At 36.0% G+C, this 23840-nt stretch overlaps 2 protein-coding genes across 2 annotated transcripts; one reads left to right on the top strand and one right to left on the bottom strand.

Moving 5' to 3' along the window:
- Nucleotides 1–4695: 4695 nt before the first annotated feature.
- Nucleotides 4696–6658, bottom strand: LOC105048543 (putative pentatricopeptide repeat-containing protein At1g10330). Its single transcript, XM_010927878.4, has one exon. It carries the CDS (start codon nucleotides 6522–6524, stop codon nucleotides 5091–5093), a length of 1434 nt encoding a protein of 477 aa, XP_010926180.1. The 5' UTR covers nucleotides 6525–6658; the 3' UTR covers nucleotides 4696–5090.
- Nucleotides 6659–15451: 8793 nt separating this feature from the next.
- On the top strand, nucleotides 15452–22364 carry LOC105048542 (uncharacterized). The gene is made up of 7 exons (XM_010927877.3): nucleotides 15452–15854; nucleotides 17717–17783; nucleotides 19730–19776; nucleotides 20955–21042; nucleotides 21470–21603; nucleotides 21689–21787; nucleotides 22029–22364. The coding sequence occupies exons 1-7, from the start codon at nucleotides 15633–15635 to the stop codon at nucleotides 22101–22103; spliced, it is 732 nt and encodes a 243-aa protein (XP_010926179.1). The 5' UTR covers nucleotides 15452–15632; the 3' UTR covers nucleotides 22104–22364.
- The last annotated feature ends 1476 nt before the right edge of the window (nucleotides 22365–23840 follow it).

Raw genomic sequence — 23840 nt, 5'->3', positions numbered from 1 at the left:
GATACTATGTTATATGGTCGGAAATTTTTTTCATAGAAGATGTGAGAGTTTCAATGAACTCAAAAGAGTTAAAAAAAATGATGTCTGAAATTTGGAGTGAAAATCAGACGGATGGCCCGGTTGTTTGAGATATAGATCAAAAGAAAAGAATTTAGGTTTAAGTTCCTAAAGTAATAGAGCCAAATCAAAATCTACAGAAAAAAAATGTAAATGCAATTACTGTAAAAAAGAAGGGCACTGAAAATTTGATTGTCTCAAATTCAAAGAAACGAAGGAGAAATCTGACAGCATCTCAAATGTTGGTGATTTGACCAGTATAGCAGAGGATAGTTCTAATAATATCGATGTCCTCTCAATATCTATCAATTTATGTGGAGATATTTGGATTCTTGATTCAGCATATTCTTGTCTTTGTATTATCATTAAGATTGGTTTTCCACCTATCATCCTATTGACGGTGGTATTGTGTTTATGGAAAATAATATGTTTTGTAAGATTATTGGTACAGGAACCATTCAGATCAAGATATATGATGGTATTATTAGGATCTTATCTGATGTGCGACACATACTAAACTTGAGGAAGAGCATGATTTCTTTGAGTATTTTTGATTGATATAGTTTTAAATATTTTGGTAAAGATGGAGTTTTAAAGATTTCAAAAGATGCTCTTATTGTGCTTAAAGATAAATTATCTTATGATCTCTACTTATTTCAGGATAATACAATCATTGATGGTACATCAGTTTTCTCATGAGATCTAGATTCAAATAATACTCATTTATGGCATATGTGTTTGGGTCATATAAGTAAGGCTGATATATTTATTTTGAGCAACTGGGATCTATTGTATGGTCAGAAAATCAAGAAACTTAACTTTTATAAGCATTTGTCTATGGGAAATAGTTTAAAGTCAAGTTCAACACAGCCGTCCATAGAACAAATGGCATGTTGGATTATATCTATTATGATCTTTGGAGTCCTGTACCTATTTAATCAAAAGATGATTCTCGATATTTATTGACTTTCATTGATGATTTTTTTAGGAGAGGTTGAGTATACTTTCTGAAGCATAAAAATGAAGTCTTTTCCACTTTTAAGAAGTGAAAAATATTTATTGATAAACAATCCAACAAGAAGATCAAGAGAGTAAAAACTAATAAAGGCATGAAGTTTTATAAGAGTCAGTTTAATGAGTTCTACGAGGTTAAAGGTATTGTGAGATAACGCATAATTATGAAGACACCACAGTAGAATGATGTTGTAGAACGTATGAATATGACTTTTTTAGAGAGAGCACGATATATACTTTCTCAATTTGGTTAATCTCGAGATTTTTGGGTTGAAATTGTTAATACAGCCTGCTACTTAGTGAATAGGTCTCCATCCACTACTGTTGAGTTAAAGATCATTATTGAGGCATTGTCTGGCACATATATTGATTATTCTATTTTGAACATATATGGTGGTCCTGCTTATGCACATCTTAGTGACAGTAAATTTAGGAAAATAAAACAAATATGTATCTTCTTTGGTTATCAGTCTGAATGAAGGGCTATAAATTATAGTATATTGAGTCTGGTCCTCAAAAATTTATAATCAATAGAGATGTTATCTTTGATGAAAATGCTATACTTTATTCGAGAAATGAGTAGTTGCTGTAAACAAAGATCATAATGTTGATAAGCAGATGGAGCTTGAGATTAGACCTTCAATTCATCCATTATATGATAATACTTTAGTTCAACCTGTTTAGGGTTATGAGCCAGAGATTAATGATGAGAGAGATGCCCACAGGAGTAATAATACATCATAACCATTGATAGATCAAAGAGGTAGATTAGACCACCTTAGATATATAAATATGTAGATTTGGTCTCTTTTACATTGTTGACAGAATCTATTGAGATTTAAGATGATGTCAATTATCATAAAGGCAATTATTAGTAGTGAGTCTATACAGTAGTCTACTATTATAAGTGAGAAAACTGAGTCTGTTCACAAGAATTAGATATGAAAGCTCATGAAACCGCCATAAGGCCAGAAGATTGTTGCACGCAAATAGGTCTTCAAGATGAAAGAAGAAATTTCAGAGGTTGAAACAGCAAGATTCAAAGCACGTTTGGTTGCAAAGGACTGCGGTAAGCAGAAAAGTATAGACTTAATAAAGTTTTCTCACCTGTTATGAAACATATCTCTATTCACGTGTTGCTTGCCATTGTTAGGTTATTTGACTTAGACCTTAAGCAGCTTAATATCAAAGCAAATTTCTTATATGGTGAGCTTGAGGAATAGGTTTACATACAGTAGCTAGAGGAATTTGTTTCTTAAAGTAAGGAGGACCATATTTGCTTTTTAAGAAAATCATTATATAATTTGAAGTAATCTCTGAGACAGTGGTATAAACGGTTTGCTTATGACAATTGTATTTATTATAGGAGACTTTCAAATGATTCTTTTGTTTATTTATTGCTCTATATTGATGATGTGCTCGCTATAGCAAAAAATATGTTTGAGATTAAGAAGTTAAATACTCAGCTTAGCAGTAAATTTGAGTGCAGCAAAAAAATTTTGGATATAAAGATTCACAAGGATCGATGCATAGGTAGATTATTCTTGTCATAGAAAAAATATATTCAGAATGTGCTTGAGCATTTTAGTATATAGGATTGCAAATCAATGAGTACTCTACTTGCAGCATACTTCAAATTTTCAATTGTTTTGTCTCCACTATCAAATAAGGAGGAATACATATCACGTGTTCAATATGCTAGTGCAATTGGAAGTATCATATATACCATGATCTGCACACATCCAAATATCCCATAAGCCATCAGTGTTGTTAGTAGGTACATGGGGCATTTAGGAAGGATCCATTGGTAAGCTATAAAATAGATCTTACGCTATTTGAGAGGCACCATAGATATTGATTTGGTATATAATCGAGATTAAGACACTTGCTGTAGTGTTATTGGTTACGTAGATTCTGATTATACAGGTGATTTGGTGATTTGGACAAGAGGAGATCTCTGACAGACTATGTCTTCATTTTCTCTCAAGTTATGCCATTAATTGAAAATAATTTTATAGTCGACTATTGCTTTGTCTACTACAAAAGCAGAGCATATAACGATAGCAGAGGAGTAAAGAAAGCTATTTGATTGTAAGATTTAGTTAACGATCTTACCTTACAGTAGGATGCGACTATTATTTATTGTGATAGGCAAAGTGCCATACATCTGATCAAAAATCAAATGGGTATAAGAGGACTAAGTATATTGATGTCAGATACTATTTTATTCGAGATATTGTATCACAAAAGATTATTTCATGAAAAAAAATTTCTGCAGTAGATAATCTAACAGATATGATGACCAGCTACGTACCACTCTCCAGTTTAAGTATTGCTTGGACTTGATTCGTGTTTTGAGATGCTTAGCTAGACCCTTAGAGATATTGTTGGAGGAAATGAAGATAAGTTTACTATTTTATGTTGTAGGTTGATGGAATTCAAGCTAAAGTAGAGATTTATTAAGTGTGATTTGAATTTGATGTGATTTATGATACAAATCCAATTCATTTTGGATATTAGTTTATCTGTTTAGATATTTTGATCTTTTTATTTATTTTAAAATTTAATGACTATATATATATATATATATATATATATATATATATATATATATATATATATATATATATATATGCAGCTCTCTGTATTCCATCTTCTTTTGATATAGCAAAATCTCTTTCCATTTTTGCCTATGGATGTAGGTTAAAATTTTATTTTTCTGCTTGTGATTGTTTATTGTTATTTAGAATTTTACACTAGTTAACAAGTAATTTTGCAATAAGACCTACAAAACCAAAATAAAAAAAAATTATGGTATAATATATCAACACCTACAGCCCGGTAGAGATAGACAAGCTGATAAACAGTATCCGTGTCAAAATTGGTCGATTGAAGAAAGAAACTGTGTGAAGAACACTTTACAGTAAATTGATTGATGGCTGTGAGGTGTCAAGCAGCTGTGTTGAGGGAAAATCATGGCATGGAACGGTGAAATACATCTGAGCAGATAAAAAATTGAGTGATCTTTGTATATAGCCAAAAGAAAACCTGGGGAACATCTGTAGTAAAATGTAAAGCGAAATGGATGCATAACAGTCTGAAGATAGATGGCTTGCTAACAACTGTTCCAGCAAGTTGTTCCCCGATTTGCAGCTGTAAGAGCCCACAATTAAAAAACAGCGAAAGGTGAGATGCGACCAAAGGACATACGCTGCTGAAGGTGTGACCCTGTCTGAGATGTGAGCAAACCAAATACTTGCAGCATAAGACAATAATGTAAACAAACAATCTTTATAACATAAAGAAGCAGGCAGCAGATAGAAATGGAGGTCCCATCGGACAAGCAGCAGCAATGATAGAGATTGAACCTGGCATAGCTAACAACATGAGAGATAGGCCTGGCAAGTACTACCAGAGCATAGAATAATAGCAATGTTAGCAATGTAGATAAGAGACCAACCTCCTGCAAGCTTCTGTAGACAGACAACAGAAAACATTGAGAAGAAAGAAAAAACATGAGCTCTATATCATAAACCATGGTAACCTGAATAAAGGCAATAGGATCGTTATGAGGCATGTCAAGTCAAATTGCAAGTGAACAAAACAAAAATACATCATATACATATAACATCGAATCATTCACGAAACCATGCGAGCTCACTAGTGGTAGGACATCTGGCTAAGATTTGGATGGAAGTTGGGGAACTCCATTTGGCAACAAGGCATGCCTAGGCCTTCATGCGCCATACCACGAACGAGTTGGAGGAAGATCAGAGAGACAACCCCACCGACGTCCATAAGGAGCAACACAATGTCAACATGATCGCAGGACCAGTTCAATTGCCGAGTGCTAGAGAGAGAGAGACCCCAACTTGCCATCCTTGACACAGGCTACCTCTTCCTTATGTTCTTTAGAAGGAAATCGGCATGGCATCCTGGCTCTATAAACATTATGGCAGATGGGTACTTGGGGCATACACTTCTTGTTTGTTGAAAAACATAGTAAACTAATATTTGGTTTAAGCATTTTGAACGCTGCAGCCAGAATCGATCCAACTTTGTCCGATAATCTTCTTGACCCCTGCGTTTTCCATGGCCTCTCTCAGCTCTGCAGCCTCATTCCATCTCCCTTCCCCAGCATATATATTCCTCAAGACCGTATACACCCCAGAATGCCAAGGCTGCAATGTTAGCAATCGCCGACCAACTTGAATCCCCAACTGCACGTCACCATGAACCTTGCAGGCCCCTAGAAGAGCCCCCCAGACCGAAGCATCAGCCTCCATCGGCATCCTCCTAATGAATTCAACTGCCTCGTTTAAGAGGCCTGCCCTGCTTAAAAGGTCCACCACGCACCCGTAGTGCTCCATCAATGGAACCACCCCCAACTCACTGTTCATTGCCTCGAACCACCGTAACCCCACGTCGACCAGCCTCGCCCGAGCACAAGCTGTCAATGTGGCAACAAAAGTGACGTGGTTAGGCAGCAGGCCTTCAGCTCGCATCCTGTCGAGCAAACCCACAGCCACGGCCTCATTCCCGTTGCTGGCCAGTGCCGATATCATAGCATTCCAAGTGCATACTTCCTTCTCGTCCATCGCATTGAAAACAATGGCGCAGTAACTCAGACGTCCGTGCTTGCCGTACATGTCAATCAGTGCCGTCCCCAAGAACGCCGTCATTCGGGTCTCGTGCCGTATGATGTACCCATGGATCTGGGTTCCCCCATGTAGGGCTCCGGCTCCGTCCATGTTAGCGCACGCAGAGAGGACGGAGACCCATGTGGCTTCATTGGGCCTCACTGTCACAGTCTCTGCTTGCCGATTCTTATGCATCAGTCTTCTGAACAACTCCATCGCGCCTCGGAAATTTCCATTTCTAGCAAATCCGTTGATGACGCTAGTCCAGGAGATAATATCTTTAACAATCATGCATTCGAAGAAATGAGAAGCGGACTCGAGATCGCCATTCAGGCAGAAGGCGTCGAGCATTGCGTTGCAGGACGCCATGTCTGGTTGAGGGATTTCGTCGAACGTGTCGCGGGCCTCGTAGAGGTGGCCAAGTTGGGAATAGAACCTGACGATGGAACAGTTCACGAAGTCGTCGAGAAGAAGGCCGCGGCGGATGGCTTGGGCGTGGATGGAGCGGCCGGTGGAGAAGGAGGCGGCGGCGGCCTTGAGGAGAGAGGGGAACGTGTGGTGGTTGGGTGAGGTACCGAGGGCGAGCATTTGGGTGAAGAGGTGGAGGGCGGTGGCGGGCGGGTCCCCGCGGCGGAGGTAGGATCTTATGAGGCAGTTGTAGACGAAGGTGGTGCCGGTGCTTCCTTGGCATCTTGGTTGGGAGTCTGGAGGGGGAGAACGAAAGAAGCCGGTGGTGATGAGAAGGGTGTGGATTTGGGGGAGTTTCTGCGGGTGGTTGCAGTACTTCTGGACTAGGGACTCGAGGCATCGCATAAGGCGTCTACTACCTCCCCCTACCACTGGCGCTGTTTGGCCGCTCTTCTCACGCCTTTAGCCGCGCGCCGGCCACGTTGCGTTTGATGAGGTGCAATTGACGATAATTGGCAATGTGATGGCTAATTCCCATAGACCCTGCACCTCTGGTACGCTCTAGTGATGAATCAAAAAGATTACAAGCAACACTATTAGACCACTTTTTTTTTTTTTGCTAAGATATTAGGCCACTATCATAACCTATTGAAGTTCCTACACTTAAAGGCGTGCATCAATTACAGGGCACAGGCACAATCCTTGTGATATTTAGTTTTGCCAGTAATTATATATTTTTATAATTCAACGAAACATCAAGAGAAAAGCTAATGCTGGAAGTGACTATCACATTCACGGTTTTGTAAGGCTACATTGGTTAACCTAGATGAATAGATTGAACCATCGGTAACCACCCAAGATCAGCTACAGAACTAAAATTATCCGATGTTTGGTTGACATTCTTGAAATGAGTAAAATAGACTACGGAAAAAATGAAAAAGTAAGAGAGAAGGGAGAGGGATCTAGAGTGGTTAATGTTTAACTTTATTTCACCATCATCGATGAATTAAAATCCACCAAGTCACCTTACTTTTCGGGACGATGACTGATTAAAGTTACCGCAATATTTTGGACTCTTGTTTGGCTAGTTAAAATGGTATATATCTCAAATGACTCTGTCGAGTTCAATTGGCTCCCCTGAAAGTTCATTTTTATGTCAATCGTCTAGGATGAATCTTAGATCCAGTTATAAGCTTTTTCTTTCTTTCTTTCTTTTCTTTTTTTTTTTTTTTGTTTTGTTTTTTCCTTTCTTTACCTTCTTCGCGGCCTTGGCTGTAGCAAACTTCCCAGAGCTGAAAAATGTCAAAGATCCTTGTGGGAAGAGACATTAGGGTAGCTTTTAAGTTGCCCGTGAGACCAATAAATTGGGTGACTTTAGACAATAACAGAAAAAAAGGCGAACCTTGCTTATCATCCAACTTTAGTATGTTGAGCATCCAACCATTTTGATTATCCAATATTGGTATTGCACATCCTACCTCCAGGCGCATGCGATACTCTGTCAAATAATTACACGGGTGCATTTATGATTTTTGTTTTTTTGATAAAAAGGGGGTGAAGACCACCCAATTGCATTTACGAACTCATCCATATTTTTTCTCTTCTTCTTTTTTTTTAATGCAGTTATCCATGTTCTCTCTCTTTTTTTTTTTTTCCTAACATTTTGTTTGGATTAAGAAATTCATAGGGAAAGAAAAGGAAGGGATTCTTTTTTTTCTTGTTGATATTAATTTTTGAAGGAGAGAAAGAGAAAGGGAGAGATATCTCTCTCCTTCCCTTTCTCTCTATTAAATTAGTTTTCTAATTTTCTCAATTTTAAAAAAATCTGAAGGGAAAGAAACATGTGACAGATTAAAAGATAAAAATATCCACAGATCTTAAAATAAAATTAGAGTACAATGATCTTTTAATCTCCTTTTCTTTCTCTTATGAGAGCTATCCAAATAAAAGTGATGTTCCTCCTCTCTTTTCCTCTTCCTCCCTCCCCTTCCCTTTCTTTTCTTTCCTTTCCCTTGTGAGGGCTGATCCAAACAAAACGTTAAAGATTAAGAAGTCTCGTCCGGCCGAAAGAGAAAGTACCTGGGCTCGTCTTAAGACACGAATTTTATCCACAACAATGTCCAGCATAAATTAGTCAGCAAAAATCTTGAAGCATAATACCACTCAATTCTCAAATCCCCGAAATGTACAACCGAGAGAGCTAACTCAAGTCTTAGCCTGAAATGTACAACCGAGGCTGCATTGGACCTACTTCACTTGACCCGTGATGCACTCAAGTCTGAGCCTGTACGAAATTTGTGGAAGTGACTGTGATGCAAAATATTCAGTTTCCAACAAACCCAACAGCGGCAAGCATGGCCTACGATCCATTACGTACATTGCATGCTTGTGCGCTGTAGTCTTAAACCCTGTCCGATTCCTTAACAAAAGAAGCACACAGAGAATTGGAAATAGAGGGATTGAGCCTAGACCTTGCACCATTGCTTGCTCTATGCCTCTTTTAGCCCGGGGTCAGCGCCTAGAACGTCAGATTATTACAGGAAAGAAAGTGAAGAATGACTATATTCCACCAGGTGTTGTTCTTTGATTAAATCGTTTGCTTAAAAAACGTTGACTTCCACATCCGTTTCCAACGGGAAGTACCACCCTAAGCAATGCGCTGGAGTACTTCTGACCCTAGCTTTAACCATTCAGTCTAAATACAACGCATTGAAACCTGTGCCAGTGATGAATTAAACCATCCGAAGAGATTCGAAACTAGCAACAAAGTATCACCTGTGAATTTAATGGTAGAAAATAGTATCTTGGAAGACCCAGAAAAGATGATAGAAGAAATTGACGAACACGTACTCTTTCGTAAATGAAGAATGGAGAGTCGTCCCTTTGAATATAGGAAGCAACCGTGTCGGTGTAGGGGAAGGCCATGTGGATACAGGCGCAAAGCATGGTAGGTAAAGCAAGCTTCTCGGTGTAGCATGGCCACATGGGCATTTCCTTCGGTTCAGTATGAACCAAACAGACTTCTAGGCTCCTCCTATTTACCCTCTTGAAAGCAAAATTCCATCACTTCTTGGCAGTCGGAGGGAAACATATATATATATATATGACGTCGAGCTCCAAATTTTCCCACGAATTAATGTGTAATATACTGATGATGGATGGAGATCAGCAAGGTTTCCTGGCTTTCAACTTTTGGTGCCCCATATATGAATGTGGTTTGTTAAAAAGTTAGCCTTGAAACGCAATCCTCGCACACCGTTTTCATGCCTAAGAAGTGGGATTAGTACTCCATAGGATTGTTGGAAGTCAATTAGCTGATTCTATGCCTACATTCATGGGCATAGCATATTCCACTCTATAGTATATTATTGATATTACTCTGGTATATTATTGATTCACTCCGAAGTGTCTTCTTCTTTTTGTCACCAGTTTCTGTCGCATGCACATGTGATGGATTATGTGCGGAAAACTCCTAAACAGAAAGTAAATAAATACTTCTCTCTCTCTCTCTCTCTGCCCATTGTTAATAGTGCAGGGTCCGGCTTGACTTTTACCACTGCATTACTTCTATTAAAAAATATAGCTGCAATGTTGCGGAGTTGGGCGACGCGTGGCCAACTCCCAAGTGTTCTGTCTCTATCAATAATACACCATCAAAAAAAAATCTCTTTTAATCATAGTAATAAAATGTTTATAACCTGATTTTTCTTGGTAATCTAAATACTCTTTCTTACCAAAGTTTTCTAATTAGAAGAGCATAAAAAGAGGAAAAATAAATAAATAACAGTCTATTTGCAATACCATTTTACTTTCGTTATCCTCATTATGTTTATCTTTATAAAACTAGTTGACATACCAAAAAAATTTATATTTTAAGAATTTAAAAGTTAGAAAATAATTTTTTTTATTTTCTATTACTGAAAATAAAAAAAATGAAGTGATACCAAACAACATTTAAAATTTTAATAAATTTATTTTTTCGGTGAAGTGAATATTTTTCATTTCCTGAGACAAGGAAAAATCAATGAAATGCATGGTTCACTTCTACCATTACCTTCATCTCCAACAACAAAATTATAGCTTGCCTACTTCCTCGAATGTTTCTACAATTAAAAAAGAATTAATAAATTTATATATCCTGTCATTTGCATAACATGCGCAGGATGCTAGCTTACATATAGTAGATGCTAGCTCGTTTATCCTTCAAGGCTTCAACTGTTAAAAGCATGGATGCTAAAATCTTGGTAAAGCACGATTTGAGCTAAAGTCTCTGCTACGACTGCTAAAAATTGTGTTAACCTTGGTAAGCTGACGCCTTCAAAAGCCAACCTTCAAATATTGCTGAAATGGCATGGAACTTTCATTTCTGTAATTAAAATAACTATTCGTTGCGATCCTGCAAGCCAAGTTACTCATGACTACTGGAGCTGTTTGCGCTAATTAACGATCATAGAAAGTCCTCTTTTCTCTTAAGATCGCTATAATCCATTGGAATCCAGCATGTTAAGTTGCCAACTCTTTGCAGGTGCTTGCGTTTACGTGCATTCAAAACTTACTATATATTGCACCTCTACCGGGTGCCAAGCAAGCGGTCGCTGAGGGGATCGCATACAAGCAGAGATGTCTGAATCCATGGAATTCAATGTTATGCTAATTAACTCGGTAGCACTAAAGATGAAAGAGTATCAAAAGTTCTCTTCCTCCTTTATATGAGTCTAGCTTGTGAGAAACAGAATGATAGGAAAATGACGTGATATATTAGGCTTTATTACATGATCTCAAGTACATCGATCGGAATGGATAAATATACATCACTATATATGTGTCACATGTATACGACCTTTTCGAGTTTACATGTATCTCAACAAAGAAGCACTTGTGACCAACCTTATTGCTTTCAGAACGAACAAATGATCATGTTACAGCTGCCATTTTTTAAGCATAATCGCATAACCCGTAGAAGCAGATCTTCTTGCACCTGTGGAAGCATTGCCCGCAATGCCTCTTGTCGAATGCCAAATCCACGCACTTCCCCGCGCAGCACGATTGTGTGAACTTGCAAACCTTGCCACACTTGCCGCAGTTGGAGACGTCGGTGTCCGTGTCAACGCACAGGCTACCGCAGCAGGTTGATCCCGGGGTCGTGGCACTCAAGCAGGCATTCGGATCGATGTCGCATCTCTTCCCCTTGGGATCTGTCGCCCCCAGGAAGCGGCTTCTCCTCGGTGCAGCTGCCTTGTGTTCTTCTGTTGCCATGATGGCCATCCCTATGATGTCTCCCATGGCTTCGATGGTACCGGCGGAGGCTAAGGCCAAGGCTATTGCCATGAGGAAGATGGAGACTTGCCTCATGGCGGCCCGAAAGGTGAGGACTCGCGAATGGCAAGGGCTGGGGAGGAGGGGGGGGGGGTGGTGGTGGAGGTGTTGTTTTGGGGCCTTGGGAGGGGATATGGGAACTTATATCGGAATTGTCCAGGAGTCCGGGGAGGTGCATGGTTTAGTTCTCTAGCAAGAGTTAAAGTTACGTATTAAGCAAAGGGAGTGTAGCTTTGACGTGTTCTAATTGCAAGTTAGCTACCTCCCTTAGGACAGCTAGGGGCACGATGCATGAACGACTTGGTGACCTTCAAACAACTAATTTCTAGTATACACTCAAGGGTATGGTTGACGGCCGGGATTCCAATGCAAGCAAATGTTTCTTGAGGAAGCGTTTTATGACTTTTTTGTAGAAATAGAGCAAGGCTGGCTAGCTAAATGCCAGAGTAAGAACTAGGATGGGAAAGAACTCGAAGACTTCAGAAACTCACACAATCGATGAGTCAAAAGTTGTAACATATTAAAGTGCTTTCAAAGGATTGATAATGGGATCATGAATGGTGGGTCGGTACATTGATGAAGTATTCGATTTTTCTGGACTCACTGGGTCGGTTTGGATTTGGTTGTAATTAGCAATTTGAGCTCACAAATGGATTGTCTAGTTCTTATTTGATTTTCTTTTGAGTCGATACCGGATCATCGCTAACTAGTAATACTACTTGCCCCTGTTTCAATCCATGGTTACTTAGAAGGATGTCAATCATTGCGTTGAGAGAAAAATGGAAGATTGATTGGAAAGGGAGAAAGCTCGGCGGACAAACGAGGAGGTGGGACAAATGAGACTGATTTACGAAGGGAAAAAGAAAAAATAAATATAATTAGGGAATGTTTGGTTGGGAGAAGTAGAAGTCTGGAATCGGAACGGAAATGGATGACTTTCATTCCAACTGTTTGGTTGAAAGGAGTCCCATTTTGATTTCAATTTTGGGATGAAATGAGAATGGTCCAATCTATATAGAACTCAATCCTTATTTTTCTCTATAGTTCAAATTTTCATTATAATTCCGATTCTGAACATGAATCAAATGCTTCGGGAGATTTGACCATTTCGATTTCGATTTCAAACCATCTCAATTTCGATTCCGACTTCGATCACGAACCAAACACCTCCTTAATTTATTTTTAAGGAAAAGCGATGTATCTCAGATCTCATCCTCACTTTAATAAATCTGGCAACCAATAAGTGCACTAATTAAATACAGAAAAATCAGTTTTATTTTCTTGATATTATTTCCCAATTGTCATGTTGATGGCATCTCATGATTATTCTTTTCTCTTTCATTTCATTTAACGTTGTGTCTTATACAGATTATTACTTCCATCATATAGATTTGCCGAAGTTTAACCAGAATCGAGATTTCTTATGATTTTCCTGTTTGCATCCTCAAAAATTTTAAAGGCCTTCAATGTGCTTGGATTTAGTAAATAGATCTTGCATAGTGATATAAACTCCTCCACATGGTCTAATCTAACGTTCAAGTTGATTTTACCTTTTTTTGGACAATTCTTTACAAGAGGAATTTTTGAGATCTTTATAGTGCTAACGCATGAACAACTTTTCTTCTACGAGGTCAAACAAAGTTTTGGGATAATAATTAATTCTCATTTCTAATTGTTATGGCTATGTATATGCGTACACACACACACATATATATACATATAATTTATAATTATATTAGATTGCATTAATTTATACAAATTAATTTAAACTTTTGCATCTGCATAATTATTAGTATAGATATGTTGCCTTTTGTACGTACTGTTGCAGACTAAATCACCTTTTTTCTATAATTTAGCACAAAACTTAATCCAATATATAAATACCACATCTGTAAAAAACCTATCAAATAGACACCTAGAGATCAACACATATAGTTTAATGCAACTAATCTTCTATAAAATCTCAAATTCTACACTACTATTTTAAAGTAATTAGAAGTTATAAATCAAATTTTCTTTTTGAATTTTCAGTCAAAAGGTAAAAGGTCAATCCACCTTGAGAACTTAAAGATAATAATAATTACAGGATCATTTCAAACAAAACCTTTGTAAATTCAATCGCAAATCCTACCAAATATTCATCCTTGCATCATTTCTTCTTGAACCTATACCTTGACATGCAACAAAAATTAAAATATATACACAAAAGTATGACACCGATCACTTCATGGTTTCATGACTAAATCAAAAATGGAATATGCTTTTGCCGTCTATTAATGCGCATCGCAAGTTTTTAATTTTTTTTTTTGGTAAATGATTTATTTTCTAATTGCCTCCTTGTATTTTATTGATTCACATAATCCTACAATGTTACTCACCAAAACCATGTCTAAATATTTCTAAGGCCAAGTTCATCAGTTGATTTCACACATCCAGTATCAGCAAATTTGACCATAGAATCATCCTCATTCCTAACAAAAATAAATAAATAAATAAATATTATATATATATATATATATATGTGTGTGTGTGTTATTCTTACATCTTGGTTGGGAGTTTGGAAAAGAAAAGAAAAAAAATATTAGTAAGGAGAGAAAAGAAAGAAAACATATTTCTTTCCTCTTAGTTGGGAGTTTAAAGAAAGAAAAGAAAATATTTTCATCCCTTCTTAGTTGGAAGCAAAGAAGAAAGAAAAAAAAATATTACAACATTCTTTTACTATTATATTTTTAAAGAAACCCAATAAAATTTAAAAAAAAATCAAAAAAAATCTTATCTTTTAATTTTTTCTATCTTTCTTTATGTTTTTTTTTGTGTTGATTTTTCTGTCCACATGAGTCTCAATTGGATGGAAGGTTTGAGATAAGCCGAAATGTAATATTAATTTTATTCTTTATTATTAAAAAGATAAGATGAGAATTATAAAAGATTCATTAACTCTTAATTCTTTTCTTTCTAAATCTGCTCGATTTAGAGAAGAAAAAATTATGAATTCGAGAAGATTTATATTCTCTCTATTTCTCATCTTTTCTTTCTTTTTCTTTTATAAAAAAACTCTCAACTAAGAAAAAGTTAATACTTTCTCTCATATTCTTTTCTCTTCTCTTCTATTATTCTCTCCCAACCAAGGTCGATTCATGACTTTATCATCTAATTTAATTATAAAAAAAATAAAAAATTAGAGATAAATCTCCAACTCTACTTTCATCTTAAAAGTAACTTCTCAAACGAGTTTTATGTAAAAGTACCTACACATTCTAAATATAAGTTAAAAATAACTATCTATTTTGTCTGAAATTATCCTTATATCCTTATATTCTTTAAAATACTATAGTATTATATTATCATAGTACAGTATTCCTTTACAATAAGGTAGTATTAAATTATATTAGCATAATATTTCTTTATAATAATGCAATGTTACTTTTTTGTATTATATTAGTATAGTATTCTTTTACAATAAGGTAGTATTACATTATATTAGTACAGTATTTCTTTATAACAATATAGTGTTGCTTTATTGTATTATATTAGTATAATATTTTTTTATAATAAGATAGTATTACATTATCATAGTTTAGTATTTTTTTATTATACTATTACTTTATAATAATACAGTGTTACTTTATAATAGTATAGTATAATCTTATAATAGTGTAGTATTATTTATAATAATATAGTATTACTTTTATTATAGTCTAGTATTATTTTTTTATAATAGTATAGTATTATTTTATAATAGTGTAGTATTGTTTTATAACTGTAAGGATAATTGGATCATTCTATCTCATTTTAAATAATTATTTTTTAATTATATTTTAAATAAAAAATTTTAATTAAAATTTAAATAAATAATTATTTTTTAAATTTAAACATAATTAAGTATCCCAATAATTTTTTCTAAAAATTGATAGTTTTCGCCGCCAGCCTACCCCACCTCGCGAAATTTTGCCAAGGATTTAGCATCATCCCCCTTCTCACATGTATCTCACGTGACCATTTTTCAGGAGTTTCGCGAGGTCGCCAGAAGGCAGGCCGCCCAAGCTAGACTACCACAAAATCTGTTTTACCTTCTCTATTTCGTGGCCACGACCTACGAGAAATCGAGCTTGTTGGCCTTCGGCCAGGCCTGTTTTTCCGGCGACCGCCACGGCGGGGGCGGGTGAAGAACACGCGAGGGACGGTCTCTGTGGCAATATGGCTGCTCCGGCCATGGAAGGCGCGGCGGCGACGGCCCTCCGATCGGTGCTATCCCGGGTGCAGCAGGCTGCTGAGAGGTCGAGCCGCCCGGCGGATCGGATCAGGGTTGTGGCTGTGAGCAAGACGAAGCCCGTGTCCCTCATCCGCCAGGTCTACGACGTCGGGCACCGCTGTTTTGGCGAGAACTATGTCCAGGAGATCGTCGAGAAGGCGCCTCAGGTCCCCTTCTTCTCTCTCCGCGTCTCTCTCTCCTTTCGACCTTTTGATTCTGTTCCTTTTTGCTGTGAAAATTGTTGGCCGCATTGAAAATTAGCGAATTTTGGATCATTTCAGGTGCCAGATTGGTAATTTTATACTCATAGATGGATAAACTTGGATTAGATATGATTTAGTTATATGTGAGGTACAACATTTGAAGAATAATGCGGGTGGCGGTTCTGTATAAAGATATGGACCCTAAAAGTTACATGTTTTTTTAATTAATTCTGGTTCTTTTGTTGAGTTCTTAGTGGAGTATGGACTGATTGATTGGGGCTTTAGTAGTATTTTGGTGTATATAAGTCTAATTTAGAAAGATGTAGAGAAGGTGAAGTTGGGACTTCTGAGAGGGCAGATGGTTCTATCCTTGACAGAAAAAGAACTCTTTTTTTCACTGGCTGATAGGTGACTTTACTAAAGCTGTCTCTGTAGTTTGGGGGCGTTAAACCTAATAATTATGCTGTTATTAGGACCTTACACTGGATTTTTTGGAAGAATTGGCTTCTCAATTCCTTATGCTGGATTTGTATACTTTGTTCACAAGTTATCCAATTCTTTGAGCTGTAATTGTTTTTAATCTTACATAGTTGATTAAGGCCCTATTTGGCTAAGCTTTTGGAGTGTAAGAAGGCATTTTCTGGCCCTCCAAAAATACTTTTGAATGGTACAATGATATTTGTTAAAAAATTGAAAAACTGTTTTAGCTTTGTCAGAAAGCCGAAAAGGTCTACCTGAAAAAAAGCTTCATTTTGAAGTTTTTTTCAAAAGTACTTCTTGACTAATATCAAAAAGTTATTTTGATTTAAATAAAATTTTTTAAATTATCGAAATATCCATTAACAAATCTCATAAATACATCTTATATCATATCATATCATATTATTATACTATAAATATAATATAATATAATAATAAATTAATATTATAATATATTATAAACATATAACATAATCTATGATGATATTATTATATTATAAAAATATGATTTGATACAACAATATTTAATAATAATATAATATCATTATATTATAATAATATAATATAATATATTATACTATAAGATATTATTAGATTAAATTATAATCCATTATATTATATTATATGATAATAATATTATACAATAAAATAATATGTTAAAAATATAATAATATTTACATTATAAACGTATAATATAATCTATTATAATATTATTATATTATAATAATATAATATATTATAATCTATTATTAGATTACATTATAACCAATATATTATATTACATTATAAATTATAATTATAATAATATTATATTATATTACAATATTATGTTACATTATATGATAATAATATTATATAATATAATAATATTTTAATATATAGTAATATATAATATTATATTGTATTATTCTTCATTATACAAATACTATGCAATATCTTTTTTTATCATTTAATTATACCAAAAGTACTTTTTTGTTTTAGTTACTAAACATATGTTAAAGTTCCAAAATACTTTATAAATGTAGTTATCAAACAGCAAACAGCTTTTTGTAAAAACTCTACTTTCAAAAGCTCTACTTTCGAAAGCTCCAAAAGCTGTACTATCCATGGCAATCCCAAATAGGGCCTAGTACTAATTAAGTTAACTATCTTCATATTTAATAAAATATTTACTTTGTATTTCAGTTGCCATGTTCTTCTTGCTGGTTCCTGTGTTCCATTGTACAGTGGCTTATATGCCAATGCAAGGAATGAGAAGCAAAAATTGGAATGAAGCATATAAAATAATGCTTCCTCAGAAATAACATTTGATGCAGAATTGCAAACTAACTATTCTCCTTTTTCAGCTTCCTGCAGATATTGAATGGCATTTCATTGGACATCTGCAGAGCAATAAAGTCAAACCCCTTCTTGGTATTCTTCTACCATCACTGGAAGTTGAACTGGTTTGGTTACTGCACCAACACTTTATGAGACTAAAAGGACAAAACTTTCATATTGCAGCTTGAGTTTAGAAAATTATTATTGGATTTTTTTTGGGCAACTTTTGGCAGTTATTTCTGATTATTCTTTACTTTTCTTGTGCCATGACATCAGTTGGTTTCCATAGGTGTGATTGCTGTTCCTTTAGTTTTTCTGACTTGCTCATTATCCCTTTTTATGTGTTCTGGATCATGGCATAAAGGTTTTGATTTTTTCAGTTTTGACTGTTATTTAATTAGGTTTATTAACTTTGTCTCCTCTTTTATTGTCATACAATGAACAAGATAACAATCTTATGTAGTCAATAGAGGTGTGTTAAAACAAATTCATAGGATTCAAATGCTGGAGTTGTTTATGCATATAATGTTATTTTATCTTTTATCTTTTACTTAAGGTAAAGAATACCACTGAGGAGAATCCATGACAAAGTGGAAAAAAAAAAGCATTGCCTCCCAAATGATTCTATCAGACCTAAGAACATAACATCCTTAAAATAATTATTCTTCAGATGCTAACAACAAACTAGAAGCCAGTTATGATGCAAGGGGAAAGTACCAAGAGCTGGAGAGATCCCTGGAAGTGATTGTTCAAAGGTCGGATCCAACCATGATACCGTAGTCTAGAGTTCATAAAGATACTCCTTTGGAGATATCATCTCAGGTCGAGTATCCTTGGCTAGGTTGTAGTCCACTGTAACCTGGTTGTTAGAGACCCTAAAGTTTCTTAGTTGCCACAGAAAAAAGAATATATGCTTGTGTGCATGCATGCATGCATGGATCAGTTTTCCTTTGAGCTCTACAAACTGTAAGAAATTTAAAGACCAAGTGTCCCTTTTTATTGTTCCTGAGTTAGCAAAAGCTCTTCACTCCTAGGCAATGATCTATTGTTGCCGGAACATTTGGAGAAAAAATAGTTGGGCTGTCATAAAAGTAGCAAATGCTTAGGTTGCAAACATAGATGCAACTTATGATCTTTCAACATAAATGCATATAACAACAGATGATCCGCGTAGATGAAGATCCGGCCATATTTAGTTGGATCTGTAGAATAGTAGATGATTATAGGATCTCGTTGGTTGGGCAGGTATGATCTGGATTGGCCAATTTGGGTAGCACATGACGGATAGGGAGCACAATGGAGTGGGTGTCAGCTGATCCTTTCTGTTTCAGCTGGAAAACTCTGCTATGCATCCAGCTGTAAGATGACACACACACACACACACACACACAGAGATAGATAGATAGATAGCTAGGTTGGTAGGTAGATAGATAAATAGACACAGAGAGAGAGAGAGAGAGTAGATCTTTCTGGGTAGTCATTGGGAGAGTTGTACATATTGTTGAATCTTTTAGATTTAGTGGATATGCATTTCCTATCGTACCTGGGGAAGTAATCCTTGTGTTATAGGACTTGGCATTCTACTAATTATTTTCTCCCGCAAAAGGGAACATTGATGGTCTGAAATGATTGAACTCCCTCATTTTAGCGCAGTATAAATTTTCGTCATACACAATTAAGAAAAGCTAATCTTTTTTATATGTAATTTAGCTTCAAGTCTTATCACATACGAGACTGATAGTATGGTTGACTCACCAACCTGGCTCTTTAGTCTGGAAGTTTGCACTTGTCCACCTTTGTTGTTCTTTTTTTAATTTTCTGATTCAATGTCTTAAGTTGTTTGCCTTACAATCTGCATGTGGACCAAGTATCATGTTCACTTTACTGTTCATTGCGAATTTGTGCTTCTTGACTTCTTGTTATTCAATGTTTGAGTGGTCATTTTTAAATTTGCAATCCAGGGGATGCTGCTTTATGTCAGTTTTTCAATGATATTTTATATGATTGATAACATTGATTGATTGTTATTTGTAATGCAGCTAATGTCCCCAACCTTGACATGGTTGAGAGTTTAGATGATGAGAAGGTAAATATTCAATACCATAATGAGTTTCTCAATGCAATCAAATCATTGATTTCCAAAATGACTTTTAACATGTTTTTGCATTTTTTTCCTTTTTATCTTTCTTTTGGTGGTGGGGGGGTTTAAGGATGAAGTTAGGGAAAATAAGTTCTACGCAGGCTCCTGTTACTTGGAGAAATTTCATGTTAAACTGTGACTTGTCCCTATGTATTATAAGTCCTCACTTCTCAATGAGTTATAATGCTAGTTGGGTTTCAAGGCCAGTACATATAGTTTACAAGGTTCATATAGATATTAATGATGATGTTATTAGGAGGTTAACTGGAATGCAAGTCTTTTGGGAAAAAAACACTTATACTGGATTGCTGGGCACCATCAACAATCAGCATAACATTAAATTGATATACAAGAAACTCTATACTTGATCCACGTTTTTTCTGCTTTTAAGAAAAAAGGTGGGTCAAACAGTGGTCTCATGAAGCATGCACAACTTTGTGTCTGCAGGTGGACTTGAAGCCACTGAAAAGGAAGTTCCTGATGTACTAAAAACGAAGAAGTTTCTAAGGTTCAGTTTCTAATAGTGTCAGGCATCACAGTACAGTCTCATGTCCTCCCAAATTTTATCTGTTATGGTGACTGGCTGTGAACCATTACAGCTTTGCCTTGGCATGTGGTTAAATATAGGTACTGGAAAATTCAGTTCTATACAATTTTACTGCAGTAACAACAATTTTCACTTGACCCAAAGAAATGTCTGGTCATATCTTTCTTCGAGACTGGCATCGTCTAAAGTCCATCTATTCCTACAGTGCGATTGTTGTATCCCTGCCAGTGATACATGATGAATCTCAAATGTCAAGACTCTGTCAAGTTTCATCATCTTCACAAATATATATTGATTGTTAACATAAAATAGTGAATTATTTTCTAATGTACATACATGCTTAATGCATTATGCGGGAAGACTAAGCCTCTTGGGCCACCTAGAAACGAATATTTTTGTCAATATTTACTGATTATTCATGAGAAAATTTCACCATGTAGGTTATGTATTTACCAAGTGTACTGTTTAAGCTGTAAACAGAATCTGTCCACATCAAAGGAAACACTACTCAGCATCGCAGCCCAAAGTCTGAAAAGCTACCATTAATAAATAACACATCTGAATATTTGCTTTACAGATTGCTAATCATCTTGACCGTGTGGTAGCAAATTTGGGAAGGAAGCCACTGAAGGTTCTGGTCCAAGTAAACACCAGTGGAGAAGAGTGTGAGTAGTAAAAAAAAAAATTCACCTTATGTAGTTATGTTTGCAAAATCATGTCATTTTTCTTTTGATGACACCAGCAGATATGAGTTTATATATTGAATAATTTGATACTTGCTTTTAGTGTAATTTCCTTTGCCTACTTTTTAAGATTCTCTTTCTTTTTAAACCTTTCACTTTCCACTGTCTAAACTGCTAATCTGGGTCCACAAATCCGGAATATGAGTACAGATGTAATAAATTTTGTGAAATTGAAGTCTTTAAGATGTTAGTATGATTGCAAAGCTTTAAGCTCCAATAGATCTTTTATTAGTGTTATCTTAGTTATGTTTTCTAATTAAAGGAATTCATTTAGATGGTTCTCTGCTTTTCAAGATCACAATATTGAAATGCTGGCTTCTCACTAAAATATTTGTATACTTCTTTGCAGCAAAATCTGGCGTAGAACCCTCAGGTTGTTTAGAATTAGCCAAGCATGTCAAACTTAACTGCCCCAATCTTATTTTCTCTGGTTTAATGACTATTGGAATGTTGGATTACTCCTCAACTCCAGAAAATTTCCAGGTAACGTTTCTTATTCGAGCAGCTAGTTTCAAAAATTCTGTCTCACAGATTGACTAATGCTTGGTCCTGCATATTGGAAGAGCAGACATTGTCAAATTGTAGAGCTGAAGTGTGCAAGGAGCTTGGAATACCAGAGGAGCAGTGCGAGCTGTCAATGGGCATGTCTGCGGACTTCGAGCAAGCAGTAAGTAACTATGAATTTTAACCCTTGAGGTAGAGACTTGGCTCAGCTGTTCTGTTAAACTCGTCTATTCCGCTTAAGATGTGGGGTCCCAGTGGGTCAAAAAGGTGGAATCCACATGCTTAAGGGCACCAGTCATTAACAGATAAGGGTTTTATCATGTCCGACATCAGACAGCTGAGCCCAAGCATGTATGATAGAATAGGAATCATTATTAACATTCTGTTAAAATGGGTCATTGCAGATTGAAATGGGCAGTACCAATGTTAGAATTGGATCAACCATTTTTGGAGCAAGGGAATACCCAAAAAAAGGATAAGGGTCATTATAACTCCAAATGTTTTGCTAATGATATATGTTTACATGCTTTAATAATGATGCATGAAGGATCTGAATTATCAGCATTAATTTTGAACTGTTGTGCTGCTTAAGCATCTTCAGCAGGCAGGAGGACAATTGTCTACATAATCATGTTTGTCAAATTCTGGAGTATACCATTAGTTGCAATGCTGTAAATTTTGAGAGTTTTGTACTTAATGAGCAACATAGTTTGTTTAAAATAATGATGAACATTGCCTTATGAATCGTTGGTTTGATTCCGTGGATTTTTTGCTCAGCTGTTGTGAATTCGCCTGTAATTAGTCTAACCAAGCTGAGAGAATGGCATATTGCAAATGACTAATTGACATCCATATTATTTCCTCTGACCATTATGCAGAGGTGCGTAACAGTGGGGTTCAGACGTGCTCCAACTAAGATCCTGTTGCCATCAACACAGTTATGGTTTGGCATTTTATTGAAAAATCATGTTTAACAACTCCATTCATCAGAGGCTTCCTTGCGGAAAACAGATAAAAGAAAAAAAAAAAAACAAAAATAGGGAAGAAAGAAAGCAGTGCAATAGACACCAGAAAAAGAAGGAAAAAAACCAGGAAAAGACGGCTGGGCGATGAGTCCAAGTATGGTCCCACACAGCCCCGGGTTTTCAGAATATATATGTTACACGTGATGCGTAGGAAAGCACATCAAAGCCTGCAAGTTACATGAATCTCGATGCGGCTCCAAGAGGTGGGGCTGCATTGGGGTATCAGGTAATCCGATGGCTGTACACTCAAATCTTTTATCCAGAAAAGAACAATTCACTGGAAAGTAATATGTCTCATGTACCCATGCTATCAGAGGTAGAGGGTATCAGCAAGTAGTAATTCACAGCTGAACCCTGCACACACACACATACATGTATGCACACACATGCATTTACATGTATGCATACATAAATGTGTGTATATATTGAGCCAATATTATGTCCAAAAAAGATAACGTGTCCATTGGATTTCGAGTATAAATCAGGTATTTAACAAATTATTTTACTATATTTTAGACTATTTTTTACTTATGTAATACACCCAAAATACTGTAAAAAAGATGATGACATAAGAAATACTGTCCCTAAAAATAGGGCATCCATTCAGTTATTCTTTTTGTTACTTAAGCGTCTGTGTTGCCAAAAAACATGAAGAAATAAAAAGGTCTTCTAAGAATGAAGTTCGGTATAAATATTAAATTGCAATATATAGCAATTTCGTGGACAGAATGGTTTTTGACAGCTCTTTCTCCATTATTTTTTATAGTTAAAAAATTGATATACATAACTATATGTATATGTGTGCATGTATATGTACATATACATACATACAACTATTAATTATAATCACATAGGATATTTATGACACACACACACTATATATAATCTGGTCAGTGATCAAGTTTCGTATTTTCATGTAGCATCCACCAAAATCCAAAAACTAGCCTAGTGAGACTTTAGATCTAGTTTTTGGGACCAGATGTTGCGGCCAATCCCCTCGTCGTCTGATCGTCGGAAACAAACACCTGCAAAGAAAGTCCACACTGATCGGAGATGTCTCCGACGGAGACCCTCCGACGGTCAAGTCAGAGAGGAGATTAGGCAACAGTGGAAAGAACCAGGGGCTCAGCTTGAGAGAGCTTGAGAAAGCTTACCAAAACTGTTGCCTTACCCCGTTTTATAGTAGAATGT

Source organism: Elaeis guineensis, chromosome 7, assembly GCF_000442705.2.
Source record: "Elaeis guineensis isolate ETL-2024a chromosome 7, EG11, whole genome shotgun sequence".
Classification (NCBI taxonomy): domain Eukaryota; kingdom Viridiplantae; phylum Streptophyta; class Magnoliopsida; order Arecales; family Arecaceae; genus Elaeis; species Elaeis guineensis.
Note: the sequence above shows the minus strand (reverse complement) of the source record. Positions and strands in the feature narration are given on the sequence as shown.